At 38.6% G+C, this 18,490-nt stretch overlaps 1 protein-coding gene across 1 annotated transcript in view; it reads left to right on the forward strand.

Moving 5' to 3' along the window:
- LOC133424563 (collagen alpha-1(VII) chain-like) overlaps window positions 1–18,490 on the forward strand; it is a 155,884-nt gene that overhangs the window by 67,953 nt on the left and 69,441 nt on the right. Inside the window, 21 exon segments of the mRNA XM_061715238.1 lie at window positions 670–857; window positions 2,510–2,590; window positions 2,668–2,685; window positions 2,764–2,790; window positions 2,893–2,958; window positions 3,258–3,338; window positions 3,423–3,449; window positions 4,864–4,908; window positions 5,044–5,118; window positions 5,208–5,303; window positions 7,344–7,370; window positions 7,521–7,589; window positions 7,729–7,800; window positions 8,904–8,963; window positions 11,190–11,207; window positions 11,209–11,226; window positions 11,326–11,370; window positions 11,562–11,597; window positions 11,771–11,815; window positions 16,288–16,359; window positions 16,455–16,487. Of these exon segments, the coding sequence (XP_061571222.1) occupies window positions 670–857; window positions 2,510–2,590; window positions 2,668–2,685; window positions 2,764–2,790; window positions 2,893–2,958; window positions 3,258–3,338; window positions 3,423–3,449; window positions 4,864–4,908; window positions 5,044–5,118; window positions 5,208–5,303; window positions 7,344–7,370; window positions 7,521–7,589; window positions 7,729–7,800; window positions 8,904–8,963; window positions 11,190–11,207; window positions 11,209–11,226; window positions 11,326–11,370; window positions 11,562–11,597; window positions 11,771–11,815; window positions 16,288–16,359; window positions 16,455–16,487 (1,199 nt within the window).

Consider the following 18,490-nt stretch of genomic DNA (forward strand, 5'->3'; position numbering starts at 1 on the left):
TTGCATTACAGAAAATAAAGGACTTTATCACAATATTCTAATTTTCTGAGACAGTCCTATATATAGTGGTATTAAAATGTCCAAAAATGAGCTGAGAGACATAAAACTAAAGATTTTTAAGATCTCTTAGAAATGATTTCTTTTTGGTTGTTTTGAAGGTTGACTTTAGGTCTTTACACTGCAAAAACTCAAAATCTTAACAAGAATATTTGTCTTTTTTCTAGTTAAAATGTCTCATTTTTGGTAAAAAAAAATCTTATTACACTTAAAACAAGACTCATCACTGGAAAAAAACAATACTTTTCACCTGTTTCAAGTAGATTTTTACTTAAAATAAGTAGAAAAATCTGCCAGTGGGACAAGATTTATCTTCTCATTACAAGCAAAAAAATCTTCTTCCACTGGCAGATTTTTCTATTTAATTCAAATAAAAATGTACTTGAAACAGGTGAAAATTGTCAAATGACAAGTTATTTGTCTGGTAATGACTCTTGTTTTAAGTGTAATGAGATTTTTTTTGACTAAAAATGAGACATTCTAACTAGAAATAAGACAGGTATTCCTGGTAAGATTTTGAGTTTTTGCAGTGTAGCAGCCCAGAACATGTGGTACTTATTGCACTATTCACGGTGAGTGTTACATGCATGTTTTGAATCCGTGTCTCTACAGGGGTCAGCATCCTGGCTGTCGGGGTTTCTAACGCAGACATCGAGGAGCTGAATAAAATTGCATCTCCCACCAGCTACAAAAACATCTTCTACTCCCCGACCTTTGACGGCTTCCCCTCCGTAGAGAGAGAGTTTATCAACAGCCTCTGCGGTGAGGAACTTCTCTCCGAGTTCACGCTGCAGGACGAGGTGACTAGGAACACTTACACCTTACACCTACACTCACTTTATAATCATGCATTTGTAATCGTTGTTTCGGAGGCGATTAACGTGCCCCAAAAGTCACCAAATTTTGCACGCAAGCCAGGCCTGGTGAAAAATGTGATATTTAATGGTTTGCATTAATGGGCGTGGCCTAATGTCTCAACAGCGCCCCCTAGAAAACTTTGTGCCTCAAGCCCCACAATACAGTTTGACGTACATGCACAAAAATCGCTACACACCTGTATCATGTCACAACTTAAAGAAAAGTCTCTTGGCGCCATGGCCGAAACCGAACAGGAAGTCGGCCATTTTGAATTAATCGTGTAATTTTGGCGAAATTTATGCCATTTCTTCGGCCGCTAATGCGGCCTGAACCGTAACGTGCACCCAGGTGTGTTATACATCAAAATGTGCGACTCCATCCTGCGACGATGCGCATTACTTTTCTCTTTCAAAAGTGTTACCGTGGCGATGATAGATGCCAAAAAGCGCACCCCCCTTCATCTGGTTGGTCCATATTTGATAGTTCCTACTTTCTGCCATAACTTTTGAATGGTTTGACATAAAGACTCGTGGGTGGTGTCATCGGACTCAGTTTTGAGTACTTGACCTTCATTGGCATGAATTAGTCCCCCCCTTCTTCTGATTGGTCAATATCTGATAGTTCCTACTTTCTGCCATAACTTTTGAATGGTTTGATATAGACCAGGGGTCGTCAACCCGCGGCTCTAGAGCTGCATGCGGCTCTTTAGCGCCGCCCTAGTGGCTCCTGGAGCTTTTTCAAAAATGTTTGACCTTTTTTCCTTCTTTTTCCTTCTTTTTTTTCTTCTTTTTTTTACTCTTTTTTCATTTTCCTTTTTAATCTCGACATTTCGACTTTTTTTTCAACAATTCCACTTTTTTTTCCGAGATTGTACTTCAACATTAATCTCGACATTTCGACTTTTTCCTCGACATTTTGACTTTTTTCTCAACACTTCGACTTTTTTCTCGAAGTGCATAATGAAAAAAAAAATCTTCCCCCAGTTCTAACTAATATAGATACATGCAGCATGTGTTGCCTTCATTCTAAGGCTTGTACAAGACTTTTCATTTTTTGCGGCTCCAGACACATTCGTTTTTTGTGTTTTTGGTCTAAAACATTTTGGGTTGCCAACCCCTGTTATAGACTTTTTTCTCGACATGCTGCCTTTCGCCATTTGCCTTCATTCTAAGGTTTATACAAGACTTTTAATTTTTTGCGGCTCCAGACATATTTGTTTTTTGTGTTTTTGGTCCAATATGGCGCTTTCAACATTTTGGGTTGCCAACCCCTGATATAGAGAGTCGTGGGTGGTTTCATCCGCTAAATGTCCAGGCCTGAAGAGTTTTACATCAAGTCATACAAGCTTCCACTGCAGCCTGAACGTGCACAAGGGTGCGAGGGCCCGTTCATCGCTGCTTGCAACTTTAATTTTTATTTTTTTTATGCACACGGCTTTTACTGAATGATACATGCTCTTGCTTTTCAAATCCACCATAGCTCTGCAGAAGAAAACTCTAGGTGGCTTCATTAGAAAGCCTCCTCTGCTGTTACAGTCCACGTTAAGTTAGTTGGAAAACTCAGAATGTGTTGTTTTTTCTCCTTTTCTGTCCAGAGTGCTCAGTTAGACACTCCAACTGAAGACCCGGAGGAGCAGGAAAAGCCTCAGGGTCCCTGCTCCTCCCAGTGTGTAAAGGTTCGTACAGAAACACTTGAACTGTTCCGTATTATATTGATAAGCAGCTATTAATCATGTTAATCATATTTCTGCAGGGCCAGAAAGGAGAAAGGGTGAGTTCACTGACACGTCCCAACAGATTGTTGCATTCATGTAAACCCGGATTATTTAGTTTCCATAATGTGTTTCAGGGGGATGATTCAGGTCTTGGAGGGCTGGTAGGATTGTTTTTATTTCCTTATCAACTTAAAAGATCTGTGGATATTTTTATTCCAGTTAATAATTTAGTTCATAAACAATATTATTGTGTGTTTCTGAAGAGATTCAGGCAAAGCCCCGGACGTTATGATCCTTTCACGTCCTCCAAAGGAGAGAAAGGAGAGAAGGTAAGGACCATGTATTTATTCTTCCCATAACGTTGTTACTGATAACAGTTAAAAAAACCAACTAAAAACAGAAAAAACTTCCATCTGTTGTCGTTTCAGCTTCACTTCATGCATTTTACTTTGATGTGATGTGCCACAATAACAACATTTGCATAAAAAGAAGAAAAAAAAACATTGCTTTAGATGTTTCAATCCGAACGTGCAAACGTGACACAAATATTTTAAAAAGTATTCATATGAAAGGAGAAATTGGCCGTCCAGCATCTGTTTCCAGATTAACAGTGAAGTCTTTCTGTCAGGGACCGACTGGAACAGATGGTATCCCTGGGTTGCCAGGGCGACCAGGAAGAACTGGACCCCCGGGTTCTGCCGGACAACGGGTAACTGAACTCAAAAATGACACAAAACTTCACACGGACCTTATCCGATTCTGCAAATTACATTGAGTGTTTTATTCTCCTCAGGGCCCTGCAGGCGTCCCGGGTGACATGGTGAGATCAAAAACGGCAAATACACGACAGTTATCGTGGATTAATGTAACCTGGGTTCTTTATCACATCTTTGTCCTCAATATGCAAATGTAGAAAATAAAAGTCACGCGGGGAAATAAATGAAAAAAAGATTATCAAAGCTCAATGAAGCCGTCCAACACGTTATCCGTCTACACTCAACAGCACTCCACTTAGAAATGACAGTCTAGAATTGGAGTAGAACTTATCCTGTGATGAAGAATTTCCCTCCAGGTTAATCATACATTCATCAGCAAGGCTGAAATGTTACTCCGAGTTTTCACAAGAGTGGAAATGATGTGATTTATACGCTGGAGCCAAAAGAGATTTAGACTCTTTGAACCTCCATCATGAAAATGAAGGAAATGAAGGAATGTATTTTGGAAAGTGGACACTTTAGACCTCTGAAGTTACCTAGTAAGGTACTTTATATTGACTTTTCGTTTGTGTGAGAAAAAAGAGGGTAACAAAAGTTGTGAGGAATTAAGACAGACATTCAAAACAAGAGGAAAATCAGAGCCTGTTTGAACAGGTTATTGGTAAAAGAGCTCAAACAGACACAGTAAAACAACACCTGAAAATACAGAATATATATGGGTCAATGACGAATAAGGATTTTCAACAGGTCAATTTGAAAATAATAAAAAAAAGAATATCTATTGCAGTAGTTCAAACATTAAGAATGTTGTGTACACATAAATTCATATACAATTTTTAAATGAAGTAAGTGGCACTAGCCTTAAAAAAAAGGTCATGTGGTGCAACCATGATTCATATTAAAATACATTTCCTTAACATCTTTACATCTTTTTTTTTTTTTACAAGTTTTCAGTATTATACAGAAATGGTTGTTTTTTTAATGGTCACGCCACATGATATTTCATAAAATGGACGTCATCAGTCAAACTTTGTATATCATGATGGAAATATAAATACAAATGTGTTGCAATCTTACACACTACAAGACAGTTCTGAAATCATGCCAGATAGGGCAGAAGATTGATTTAAAAACATTTAGAGTGATTTCAAAAAACGTTTTCAAAACAAGAGTCCTGGTTGGACGGTCGCACCACATGACATTTAGAAACAACAACAAAATCCCAAATAACTAGTATTTTTTGTAAAATTCAAGTGAGTCCATATGTGGGACAGGTAGTTCATATATCTGGTATTTTTTTATCCATTTAAACCTTTTTTGAATTGAAAAAAAATCTGTTTTTCAGAAGATATAAGCGTCACGTCCTTGACCCATATATATATAAATATTATGTACGAGTTCAGCAGAAAGAGAGAACCTCACGGGAACTTTATGGATGCAGTTGTGTTGTATTACCTCAATCCTATTATAGTCCAAGACTGTTCCTGTTTGTGTTTTCATCTGTTCTTTTAATTGCAGGGTCAACCTGGACAGACTGGCTCTAAGGGGCAGAGGGGGGAACGGGTAAGTCTGATCCTGGACCAGGCTGAACCTCTCAGAACTGAACCCACGACACCGTTTCTGGCTTAAGCACCACCACAAAACCCTGAAGACACTTCCAGTCGCGTATAAACCCTTTACTTTTCGTTTCCACCTAAGGGGGATCCTGGATATATGATAGCTGGCACCGATTCAAACTTCTTACCCGGGCGAAAAGGAGAGCCCGGATCTTCTGTAAGTCTTACAAAAAAAAAAAAACAGAACTGTTGGAGTTTTTCAAAAATTGTCTTTGAGCTGCTCAAACATAATTCACCACATTTCAGGGCCCCCAGGGACCACCTGGAGTGCCGGGTGTCAACGGAGCTCCAGGTCTGCCGGGCCCGTCAGGACCACCGGGCTCACCGGGAATATCTGTCAAGGTACAAGATACAATTCATCAGAAACGTAGCACAAAGTCTGTAAAATCTCACTGCTATCACTTTTTATAGGGTATTACACGATAATATTTCATACCTCACAGGATATTGTGACGTATCTACGGAAGAGTATTAGGGCCAGGCAGGAGAAAAATAAAAATAATATTTTAGAGGAGGAAGATTATTTTTTCATTATGCACTTCGAGAAAAAAGTCAAAATGTTGAGAAAAAAGTCGAAATATTGATAAAAAAGTCGAAATGTCAAGAATAATGTTGAAGTACAATTTTGAGAATAAAGTCAAAATTTTGAGAAAAAAGTCGAAATGTTAAGAAAAAAGTCGAAATGTCGAGATTAATGTTGAAATACAATTTTGAGAATAATCAGACTTTTTTCTCGAAATTGTATTTCAACATTAAGAATCACATTAACATTATGATTATGGCTTACAGTTTAACCCTTGTACCGTCTTCGGGTCAAAATGACCTAATTCTCCTTCCTTCCTTCATCCTTCTTTTTTCTCTTCCTTCTCTTCTCCCTTCCTTCTTTCCTTCCTTCCTTCCTTCCTTCCTTCCTTCCTTCCTTCCTTCCTTCCTTCCTTCCTTCCTTCCTTCTTTCTTTCTTTCCTTCCATCCTCCCTTCCTTCCTTCCTTCCTTCCTTCCTTCCTTCTTTTCTCCCTTCCTTCCTTCCTTCCTCCCTTCCTTCCTTCCTTCCTTCCTTCCTTCTTTTTTCCCTTCCTTCCTTCTTTCCTCCTGCTCTCTCCTTCCTTTCCTCTTTTTTTCCCTTCCTTCCTTCCTTCCTTCCTTCCTTCCTTCCTTCCTTCCTTCCTTCCTTCCATCCTTCTTTTCTCCCTTCCTTCTTTCCTCCCTTCCTTCCTTCCTTCCTTCCTTCCTTCCTTCCTTCCTTCCTTCCTTCCTTCTTTCATCCCTTCCTTCTTTTCTCCCTTCCTTCCTTCCTTCCTTCCTTCCTTCCTTCCTTCCTTCCTTCCTTCCTTCCTTCCTTCCTTCCTTCTTTTCTCCCTTCCTTCCTTCCTTCCTTCCTTCCTCCCTTCCTTCCTTCCTTCCTTCCTTCTTTTTTCCCTTCCTTCCTTCTTTCCTCCTGCTCTCTCCTTCCTTTCCTCTTTTTTTCCCTTCCTTCCTTCCTTCCTTCCTTCCTTCCTTCCTTCCTTCCTTCCTTCCATCCTTCTTTTCTCCCTTCCTTCCTTCCTTCCTTCCTTCCTTCCTTCCTTCCTTCCTTCCTTCCTTCCTTCTTTCATCCCTTCCTTCGTTTCTCCCTTCCTTCGTTTCTCCCTTCCTTCCTTCCTTCCTTCCTTCCTTCCTTCCTTCCTTCCATCCTTCTTTTCTCCCTTCCTTCCTTCCTTCCTTCCTTCCTTCCTTCCTTCCTTCCTTCCTTCCTTCTTTCATCCCTTCCTTCGTTTCTCCCTTCCTTCCTTCCTTCCTTCCTTCCTTCCTTCCTTCCTTCCTTCCTTCCTTCCTTCCTTCTTTCATCCCTTCCTTCGTTTCTCCCTTCCTTCGTTTCTCCCTTCCTTCCTTCCTTCCTTCCTTCCTTCCATCCTTCTTGAGAATAAAGTCAAAATTTCGAGAAAAAAGTCGAAATATTGATGAAAAAAAGTCGAAATGTCGAGAAAAAAGTCGAAATATTGATAAAAAAGTCGAAATGTCGAGAAAAAAGTTGAAATATTGATAAAAAAGTCGAAATGTCGAGATTAATGTTGAAATACAATTTCGAGAAAAAAGTCAAAATTTCTAGAAAAAAGTTGAAATATTGAGAAAAAAAGTTGAAATGTCTAGAATAATGTTGAAGTACAATTTCGAGAAAAAAGTCGAAATGTGAGAAAAAAGGCGAATTTCGACTTTATTCACGAAACTTCGACTTTGACTTATTTCTCAACTTTTCGACTTTTCTCTTGAAGAGCACAATAAAACAAAAACTTCCCCTCTCAAATATTTTTTCTCTTACATGGCCCTAATACTCTTCCGTACGTATCAGTGCAACTTGCGAAATATTTTGTGAGAGCAGTTTTTTTTTCTGTCCTGCTTTGCAGGGAGATCAAGGAGAGCCAGGAGCAAAAGTCGAGCACTGTTTTCTCTTTGCTCTAATTGTACTTTAATGCCATTCTTGCACATCTGCCTGTTTTCAAGTCCACAGAGTCTCTTATTTTGTTGTGTAATATGCATGGTGTCTTTTTATGTGTGATCAAATTTTAATTAATTTTTGAAAGGGCGTACGGGGGAAGCAGGGCATGAAAGGAGACAAAGGAGAGGCGGGGAAAAGACGTGAGGACATAACTGTCAAAAATATTAGCAAAAAGATTCACAGTTGCATTTTTAGAAGAATAATTGTTATATTTTCTGGTGTTTGTGTTTTTTGTGCTTCTATTTTTACTGTCCCACTCAAACCTCGACACACATAAATGGAAACTACTTTAGGGCATTGCGGGTTTGCCTGGACCTATCGGCATCGATGGGGTACCAGGGCTGCCAGGTCAGAGAGGAGATAAGGTATAACTACTAATAATTACTCCTTCTTCACTAGGAATGGGCGATATTTTACCGTTCACGATAACCGTCAAAAAAAATTCCTCACGATAAGAATTTGTATCTCACGATAAAAACGATAAATTCCCGTTGATTATGTTTTTGTGTAAAACTGATTTATGGTTCTGCGTTAAACAACGTGAAGGAAGGAAGGAAGGAAGGAAGGAAGGAAGGAGGAAGGAAGAGAAGGAAGGGAAGGAAGGAAGGAAGGAAGGAAGGAAGGAAGGAAGGAAGGAAGGAAGGAAGGAAGGAAGGAAGGAAGGGAGGGAGGGAGGGGAGGGAGGGAGGGAGGGAGGAAGGAAGGAAGGAAGGAAGGAAGGAAGGAAGGAAGGAAGGAAGGAACGAAGGAACGAAGGAACGAAGGGAGGAAATAAGGAAGGGAGAAAAGAGGAAGGGAAGAAGGAAGGAGAGAGCAGGAGGAAAGAAGGAAGGAAGGAAGGAAGGAAGGAAGGGAGGATGGAAGGAAGGAAGGAAGGAAGGAAGGAAGGAAGGGAGAAAAGAAGGAAGGAAGGAAGGAAGGAAGGAAGGAAGGAAGGAAGGGATAGAAACGGAAAGAAGGAAGGAAGGAAGGAAGGAAGGGAATGAGCCAGAAAGAAAGAAAGAAAGAAAGAAAGAAAGAAAGAAAGAAGAAAGAAAGAAAGAAAGAAAGAAAGAAGAAAGAAAGAAAGGGGAAAAAAGAAGAAAGAAAGAAAGAAAGAAGAAAGAAAGAAAGAGAAAGAAAGGAAGGAAGGGGAAAAAAGAAGAAAGCAAAGAAAGAAAGAAAGAAAGGAAGGGGAAGAAAGAAGAAAGAAAGAAGGAAGGAAAAAGGATAAATTCCCATTGATGAGGTTTTTGTGTAACAAACATGGTGGATCTGAGAGTGAGATAGATTTATATTTACAAAGGTGGAGTTGAATTGGTATTTTTTTATCGTCATTTTTATCATTATTGGATAAATGTCAGAAATTATCGTGATACATTTTTTAGTCCATACCGCCCATCCCTATTCTTCACACAATTTGTCTAATAAAAAGCTAAAAATATGGAAAAGTTTGAGGGTAAGACCTGCTATCTACATAATTTTGTAGGGTGAAGAAGGAATTGGTATACAAGGCACTCAAGGTCCTCGTGGAGAGCCGGGACTGAAGGTACATCAGAATTTGTAATAATTTGAGGTTTCTTTATTAAGAACAGTAATGGCAGAATAAATAACAGTACAGGACTGTCTCAGAAAATTAGAATATTGTGATAAAGTTCTTTATTTTCTGTAATGCAATTAAAAAAACAAAAATGTCATACATTCTGGATTCCATTACAAATCAACTGAAATATTGCAAGCCTTTTATTATTTTAATATTGCTGATTATGGCTTACAGCTAACCCTTGTACCGTCTTCGGGTCAAAATGACCTAATTCTCCTTCCTTCCTTCATCCTTCTTTTTTCTCTTCCTTCTCTTCTCCCTTCCTTCTTTCTTTCCTTCCATCCTCCCCTTTCTTCCTTCTTCCATCCTTCTTTCCTCCCTTCCTTCTTTCCTTCCTTCTTTTCTTCCTTCCTTCCTTCCTTCCTTCCTTCCTTCCTTCCTTCTTTTTTCCCTTCCTTCCTTCTTTCCTCCTGATCTCTCCTTCCTTCTTCCCTTCCTCTTTTTTCCCTTCCTTCCTTCCTTCCTTCCTTCCTTCCTTCCTTCCTTCCTTCCTTCCTTCCTTCCTTCTTTCATCCCTTCCTTTGTTTCTCCCTTCCTTCCTTCTTTCCTTCCTTCCTTCCTTCCTTCCTTCCTTCCTTCCTTCCTTCCTTCCTTCCTTCATTCCTTCCTTCCTTCCTTCCTTCTTTCCTTTCCTTCCATCCTCCCTTCTTTCCTCCCTTCCTTCTTTTTTCTCTTCCTTCTCTTCTCCCTTCCTTCTTTCTTTCCTTCCATCCTCCCTTTCTTCCTTCCTTCGTTTCTCCTTCCTTCTTTCCTTCCTTCCTTCTTTTCTTCCTTCCTTCCTTCCTTCCTTCCTTCTTTTTTCCCTTCCTTCTTCTTTCCTCCTGATCTCTCCTTCCTTCTTCCCTTCCTCTTTTTTCCCTTCCTTCCTTCCTTCCTTCCTTCCTTCCTTCCTTCCTTCCTTCCTTCCTTCTTCCTTCTTTTCTTTCCTTCCATCCTCCCTTCGTTCCTTCCTTCCATCCTTCTTTCCTCCCTTCCTTCATTTCTCCCTTCCTTCTTTCCTTCCTTCCTTCCATCCTCCCTTCTTCCTTCCTTCCTTCCTTCTTTCCTCCCTTCCTTCCTTCCTTCCTTCCTTCCTTCCATCCTTCTTTCTCCCTTCCTTCCTTCCTTCCTTCCTTCCTTCCTTCCTTCCTTCCTTCTTTTCTCCCTTCCTTCTTTCATCCCTTCCTTCTTTTCTCCCTTCCTTCTTTTCTCCCTTCCTTCCTTCCTTCCTTCCTTCCTTCTTCCTTCCTTTCCTTCCTTCGTTTCTCCCTTCCTCTTTCCTTCCTTCCTTCTTTTCTCCCTTCCTTCCTTCCTTCGTTTTCTCCCTTCCTTCTTTCCTTCCTTCCTTCCATCCTCCCTTCCTTCCTTCCTTCCTTCCTTCCTTCCTTCCTTCTTTCCTCCCTTCCTTCCTTCCTTCCTTCCTTCCTTCCTTCCTTCCATCCTTCTTTTCTCCCTTCCTTCCTTCCTTCCTTCCTTCCTTCCTTCCTTCCTTCCTTCCTTCCATTCCTTCTTTTCTCCCTTCCTTCTTTCATCCCTTCCTTCTTTTCTCCCTTCCTTCTTTTCTCCCTTCCTTCCTTCCTTCCCTTCCTTCCTTCCTTCCTTCCTTCCTTCCTTCCTTCCTTCCTTCCTTCCTTCCTTCCTTCCTTCCTTCTTTTCTCCCTTCCTTCTTTCATCCCTTCCCATCGTTTCTCCCTTCCTTCTTTCCTTCCTTCCTTCTTTTCTCCCTTCCTTCTTCCTTCCTTCCTTCCTTCCTCCTTCCTTCCTTCCTTCCTTCCTCCTTCCTCCTTCCTTCCTTCCTTCCTTCCTTCCTTCCTTCCATCCTTCTTTTCTCCCTTCCTTCTTGTCATTCTTCCTTCCTTCCTTCTTTCCTCCCCTCTTCTCTTCCTCCTTCCTTGACCCCAAAGACAGCACAAGGGTTAAGATTAAGATTCCCAGAATATTCTAATTTTTTTGAGATAGGATATTTGAGTTTTCTTAAGCTGTAAGCCATGATCAGCAATATTAAAATAATAAAAGGCTTGTAATATTTCAGTTGATTTGTAATGAATCCAGAATGTATGACATTTTTGAATTACAAAAAAATATAAAGAACTTTATCAAAAATATTCTAATTTTCTGAGGACAGTCCCTGTATTTTCACACCACTAAGTATCTGCAATATTTTTTAACTCACTGTTTGCTTTGTTTTTGCAGGGGAATATTGGTTTAATAGGGACCGGTGGGCTCTAAGGTACCACATACTTAATTGCAATACACTGAACGGACATGTTTTGATGTTTCAAATGAAAGTATTTGCAGAATAACATTACGATGCAATTTATAATTTAAGGGTGAGCGTGGAGAGCAAGGCATCCAGGGAATCGTCGGCCCTCGGGTTTGTACTTAATCGTCGTCTCCAGTTCAATTACTAACAATGACTTTCTCCGTGATTTAACCCTCCAGTGCATATGAATTATTTACTTCTGCCTCCGTTATAGAGAGATAAAACTAAACCTTTTTAACTGAGGGTGTGTAAGAAACAGTGAGGAAATGATTTATAGCGAGCTTCCCCATTTTCATTTGCAGGGGAAGAAGGGATTCAAAGGGGAGAAAGGTGATAAGGTGAGTTTAACCCTCCAACCCAGTTCATTCTCTCCTTATTTTATTAGGCCTTAAATGTTGGCTTAACAATTACTTTTCTTTTAATTCAGTCGGGGGTAAGGTCAATCACACTGGAGTGATGTGTGTGCATACAATCAGAGCAAAGCTGTAATGGTCCCCTTTGTATTCTTTAGGGAGACCGTGGAGAAATTGGACCTATTGGACCAAAAGGACTCCAAGTAAGTCAAACTAACACGATGAAATTAAAAAAGGGGGGAAAAGTGCCTGAAGTTGGTTATACATGTGTATAAATTCAGCAACTGGAGCTCAGACAGAATACCTGTAAAATATTGAGGAAATACTAGACAGCACAGTTACATAAATGAGTATTTTTTAAAGGTCTATGTAGTAATTCCACTCCAGGCCCAATGGGGGCAGCACCTGGAGACGATTCATGTTTCAGCCTCTGAATTAAGGCACGATTTAATTATTAATTTAATTAAGCAATAACCCAATCCCACAATGTCACTACACTAGTAGTATTCACCATCACACCAGGAGAGTTTATATAGAGCAATACATTTATTTCTAATATGATTGGTTGACACCCAATGGATAGCCATTATTACTTTCTCGTCTGTAATTTTTTTTTTAATACATTTTATTTATCGAAATAGGTACGAACAAGTATGGCAATTCACCATGGTGCAAATCTATAAAGGGCATAGTAGAGGCATACTTAGATGGAAATATCACAGGCAAAATTGATTTAAATAAAATAAGGTAAAAACACACAAACATGAAAAAAGGTACAACAAGGGGGTATATATTTAGGATTAACATGTATTCCTGGTTAATTCCAATAACATTTCATACAGGTCTTTACATTTTTTTCAATATTTCAGAGATTTCAAATATAATTGGAATTCAGATTTAAAAAATGTTAAAAAACTGGGGGTTATTTTAGTACTCTCTGTTTATGAAAAGAAAATTTGCTAGGCAAATAATCAGATTATAATCAGATAGGTTTTTCAATAATACTCCAAGGGCCCGATTTACTAAGATCCTAAATAAAGAGTACTAAATTGCGTGTGCACTGAAAAAGTCTGCACATGCTGTTGTTGTGTGTTTTCGGGTGATCAACTAAGATTGCGTGCGCAATTGATAACAGGTGCAAACCTCAGTATTTAAATGAGGTGTTGCGTGTCTTACGGTTTGCGAGCGCAAAATGAAATTTGACGAGGTTGGAGTTAGAGATATTAGTGAAGAGGCAAATTGTTGTGCCGTATTCAGCACCCCCTGCCGTGAAAAAGCACCCCCTCGTATATTCAATGATAAGTAGACCAAGAAAGAAAACAACACACTGACACTTCAATATATTTATATATACACACTCACACAAACCACATACTTAGGAGTTTATATTATATATATTTACAAATATTATGGAAGACAACACAGTAAGCAGGCTATTAATTAATGACATCAATAATCATTTACCCGATTTTTGTTATCTGTGACTGTGATTGTGGGAAAGTATGACTATTGTGGAATCCATGAGCGCATTTAAACATGAATCATTAACACAAAACTGGACGCTAAACAGAACGTGACACGGAATGAGAATATCATTTTTGTCAGACGAGGGGGTGCTTTTCACGGCAGGGGTGCTGAATACGGCACAACACCGGGGTATGAAGACTGCAGAACAAGTATAGGCGCACAATAAGAAACACTTTTTTCTCCATGAAAAACACATGATTTATTTATTATCACAAATAAAACAATGAATGTGCCTCCTGTGGCAACCTTTTGCTGAATAATACTTGATTTAACATTCAAATAAAATATTTCTCCTTTTGCATGTGGAGAATCCTCACAATAAATTGAGCCATCTCCACCCCAGTCCTCAAATCAGGCACCAACAAGCATCCCTGCGTAATGCTGGTCAGATTAGCACCTTCCTTTCGAACGTATTAAATACAGACGCAATCACAATCCCCGCAAAAACTATCTCATTGCGCGTGGTAAATGGACCAATTTGCATTTTCCCCTCCCAGTATTTAGCGATTTCTGCCGGGTACGCCCCCATATTGATTATTCATCAGGGCAAAAGTACTAAATGAATAGCGTGTGCTATTTTGCTCATTTGAGAGGCAGGAAGTGTATATTTTGGTTTGATCCATCTTTCTAGATAATTCCAGAATACTTGAAGAAGATATGGTTTATTGTTTCTATATCCTCATCGGTAATCGTCAAGCTACCGCACTTAGCGGTTCGTATAAACCCAGCGCTGCGTAGGCTATACGTGACTGTAATTTTTGATTTCACAGCTGAGAACATGTTAAAACGGTATATTCTTCTGTAAACGTCTGCTGGCAGGTCTGCAGATATTTCTGCAGGGTTCGGCTGAAGGACGAGGTAGCTTTGGGCATGTTCCCACTGGGTAGGGTAAAGAAAAAGGAGGCTTGTTTGCTAAGAGTTATCTCCATCTGAGAAAGCAGCAGCAAAGTTTACCCTCTCTTTCTTTAATGCTCCTTCTCTTTGACTTCAGACGTGTATGTTTTTGGCGAGGGCGGGTGCTGGTCGTGGTGACGCAGTCCATTTGCTCTCAATGTTTGTGGCTTATCCAACTTGAAGCCTGACTGGTTTCACACACTCCACCATCAGACATCAGCCCGGTCATCCAGCTGCTCTCCCGACCACTTCAGTCAATAAAACACATGCTGGAAATGAGGCGTAACCGCGGGCAACGCAACAATTGCACACCTGAAAATGGAAATTGTTCTGAACGCGGACGGAGAGGAAAAGACATGTCCCCTGCTCTCCGGGGTGTGTTAAAGATCGTTTATGATGAAACAGTTGTACTTACGAACGGGTACATTAGGTTTACCGTCTTTCCTCGCTGTGACGTCAGCTCGTCCCTCGCCGTCTCACTGGCTGCAGCCACGTGGGGGTTTCCATGACGACCAGGGATTTATGGCAAAGGATCTCCATCTGCATTTGCAGAGGGTTTGGTGTTTGTTCACACATAATGGTTGTACTCAGTACTGGAGTTGAGGGGGGATGAGGGAGATGGCATCCCCCCCTGAAATAAAAACGGTCCAAATCATCCCCCCTGTAAAACCTCCATCCCTCCTTTCCATCCCTTATGTCATTTCATCAATGAATGTGGTTTTACTGATATTTCAACATTTAGAGTCATCACCAGAAAAATAACACCAGAAAAATAACTTATTTGACCATTTTCACCTGTTTCAAGTAAATTTTCACTTGAAATAAGTAGAAAAATCTGCCAGTGGGACAAGATTTATCTTCTCATTACAAGCAAAAAAATCTTGTTCCACTGGCAGATTTTTCTACTTATTTTAAGTGAAAATCTACTTGAAACAGGTGAAAATTGTTGTTTTTTCCAGTGATGAGTCTTGTTTTAAGTGTAATGAGATTTTTTTTACTAAAATGAGACATTTTAACTAGAAATAAGACAAATATTCTTGTTAAGATTTTGAGTTTTTTGCAGTGAAGATAAGGCAAACATGTTCCTCACATTAAAAAAAGGTTAAATTCTTAAAAATTAATAACCCATAAGGAAAAAAACAACAACACACATGCGCCAAACAAAGAAACGTCTGCTCTGACCGTCTATGTACAAAACTGCAAAAACTCAAAATCTTACCAAGAATATTTGTCTTATTTCTAGTTAAAATGTCTAATTTTTAGTCGAAAAATCTCATTACATTTAAAACAAGAGTCATTACCAAAAATATTTTTTTATTTGACAATTTTCCCCTATTTCAAGTAGATTTTCACTTGAAATAAGTAGAAAAATCTGCCAGTGGGACAAGATTTATCTTCTCATTACAAGCAAAAAAAAGTTTGTTCCACTGGCAGATTTTTCTACTTATTTCAAGTGAAAATCTACTTGAAACAGGTGAAAATTGTTGTTTTTTCCTGTGATGAGTCTTGTTTTAAGTGTAATGAGATTTTTTTTTTACTAAAATGAGACATTTTAACTAGAAATAAGACAAATATTCTTGTTAAGATTTTGAGTTTTTGCAGTGATCCATGTTACTTATCCTGTGAAGGACAGAGTCATATTGATAAGTTCAGAAAAGTGTTTTTTATTGTTGTGTTTTGATGTATTTGATGTAAGCCCAGTGGATATTTAAAGCTTACAGAAGGCTGCATTTAACTGCTGCTATGTCATTCCTGCAGTATTTCTGCAGGTGTTTTGGTCACTGCTATTATTTGTAATATATTATATTATTTGTAATCAGCACAAATTATCTGTCCCCTTATGATAAAATACACCATCCCCCCTGATTTTATTTGTACAACTCCAGTACCGGTTGTTTGCTGACGGCTGAGTACAGCAGCTTATCTTTAATGGTAAAAACAATAACTCTCAGTACACTCAACATGATTGACAGGTGAATAAAAGACCTCCCCGTCTTCATTACTCTCAATCTTCATATCTTCAAATGCTCCATTGATTCATTCCAATGAAAGCATTCTTTAATTACTAAAAAGGTTTAATTAAAAAAAATAAAAGGATTTCTTTGAAGATAAAGGTATAATTTTACAAAACACAAGATATGAAGGTTTTAATTGGTTGATCGCAAAATATAAAACATGAGTTTTTGGCAGAGAAATTTTGTGTTCAATTGAGTCCAATTATCTTATGTTGACATAGTTTCTCTGACTTTTCAAGGGACTGACGGGGCCGATAGGGCTGAAGGGAGACGAAGGTCCACGAGGAACCCCTGGAGATCCGGCCAAGGGTGTAAGAAAACCTCTTCATGCATTTAAAATCCACAACTACTGCAAACAAACTCAGATGTGAATCAAATCAACATGTTCTGTCCTTCATCACAACAGATAATCGGTCCAACTGGAAAAAAGGGAACCAGGGTAAGTCAAGTTTTGTGTTCACCCATTTCACTAAGACAACACGTACTTTTTTAAATTTGTACTTTTTAAGATCTTTGGTGTTTCCCCATAAATATTCTTGACTGAATCAGTGATTACAGTCAACATTAAAATTAAAATACAATCAATTATTAACACGCCTCAATTATTAATCGCTACATCATCAGGACTTTGTGGTTGTGGTTTAAAAAGGTTCATTATATTGTATTTGTTCTGGCATCAAAAGAAGAGAAAATCAAACGTTGCACCTCATTACACTTCAATAGAGATTTTGCTTAAGTTACTGCCCTTCTCAAATCAATGAGATGAGCTTAGATATGAACATTCCTCCGTCCATAAATCCCTCAAAACTGGCCCATCTAAGTCTTTTCAGAGCTGCTCAGCCTTTCCAGCTTGTAAAGTTACTTCATGCCCTGTTCGGTTACATTAGTCAAAGAATTTAAGCTACTAAAACGGGGGTCTGCAACCCGCGGCTCTTTAGCGCCGCCCTAGTGGCTCCCTGGAGCTTTTTCAAAAAAGTTTGAACTTTTTTTTTTCCTTTTTTTCTTCTTTTTTCCTTTTTTTCCTTTTTTCTCTTTTTTTTTTTTTTTTTTTCCTTTTTTTCTCTTTTTTCCTTCCTTTTTCCTTTCCTTTTTAATCTCGCCATTTCAACCTTTTTCTCGAAATTCTGACTTTTTCCCCGACATTTTGACTTTTTTCTCGACATTTCGACTTTTTTCTCAACATTTCGAATTTTTTCTCAACATTTCGACTTTTTTCTCGACATTTCGACTCTTTTCTCAACATTTCAACTTTTTTCTCGACATTTCAACTTTTTTCTCAAGATTGTACTTCCACATTAATCTTGACATTTCGACTTTTTCTCGAAATTTTGACTTTTTCCCCGACATTTCGACTTTTTTCTCGACATTGACTTTTTTCTCAACATTTCGAATTTTTTCTCGACATTTCGACTTTTTTCTCAACATTTCAACTTTTTTCTCGACATTTCAACTTTTTTCTCAAGATTGTACTTCAACATTAATCTTGACATTTTGACTTTTTTCTCAAAATTTTGACTTTTTTTCTCAAAATTTTGACTTTTTTCTCAAAGTACATAATAATTCCCCCAGTTATAACTAATATAGAAACATGCAGCATGTGTTGCCTTCATTTTAAGACTTATACAAGACTTTTCATTTTTTGCAGCTCCAGACACATTCGTTTTTTGTGTTTTTGGTCCAATATGGCTCTTTCAACATTTTGGGTTGTTGACCCCTGTACTAAAACAATCCAAGTTATTGCTGCAACACCTTGTCAAGTGTCACCTTTCACGTGCGTTTGAGTTGTTTGAATGCATTTTTCTTAACTGGCTTAAAGTACGTTAGGCAGCCAGGGGGAAGTGATTCTCCTGATGTTTTATTCCACAAAAACATTGTTAATTAATCGTGTTTGGTATTCTTGCACACTCAGACCTTAATCCTCCGGGTCCGCTTATCAAATACAATTAAGATTTCTCTCATTTGCTCTTGCAGTTTTCTTCTGAACGGTTCACTGAAAAGATTCGTCTTTAATCCCTGACCAGGGGGCATCGTTTAGAGCAGGGGTCGGCAACCCGCGGCTCTAGAGCCACATGTGGCTCTTTAGCGCCGCTCTGGTGGCTCCTGGAGCTTTTTCTAAAATGATTGACCTTTTTTTTCCTTTTTTTCTTTCTTTCTTTTTTTCCTTTTTTTCTTCTTTTTTTTCCTCTTTTTTCTCTTTTGTTCTCTTTTTTTCTTCTTTTGTTCTCTTTTTTTCTTCTTTTATTTCCTTTTTTCTTTTTTTTTTTCCCTTTTTTTTCTCAACATTTCGACTTTTTTCTCAACATTTCGACTTTTTTCTCAACATTTCGACTTTTTTCTCAACATTTAAACTTTTTTCTCGACATTTAAACTTTTTTCTCGAGATTGTACTTCAACATTAATCTTGACATTTCGACTTTTTTCTCAACATTTCAACTTTTTTCT

This window comes from Cololabis saira, chromosome 23, assembly GCF_033807715.1.
Source record: "Cololabis saira isolate AMF1-May2022 chromosome 23, fColSai1.1, whole genome shotgun sequence".
In the NCBI taxonomy this organism is placed as follows: domain Eukaryota; kingdom Metazoa; phylum Chordata; class Actinopteri; order Beloniformes; family Belonidae; genus Cololabis; species Cololabis saira.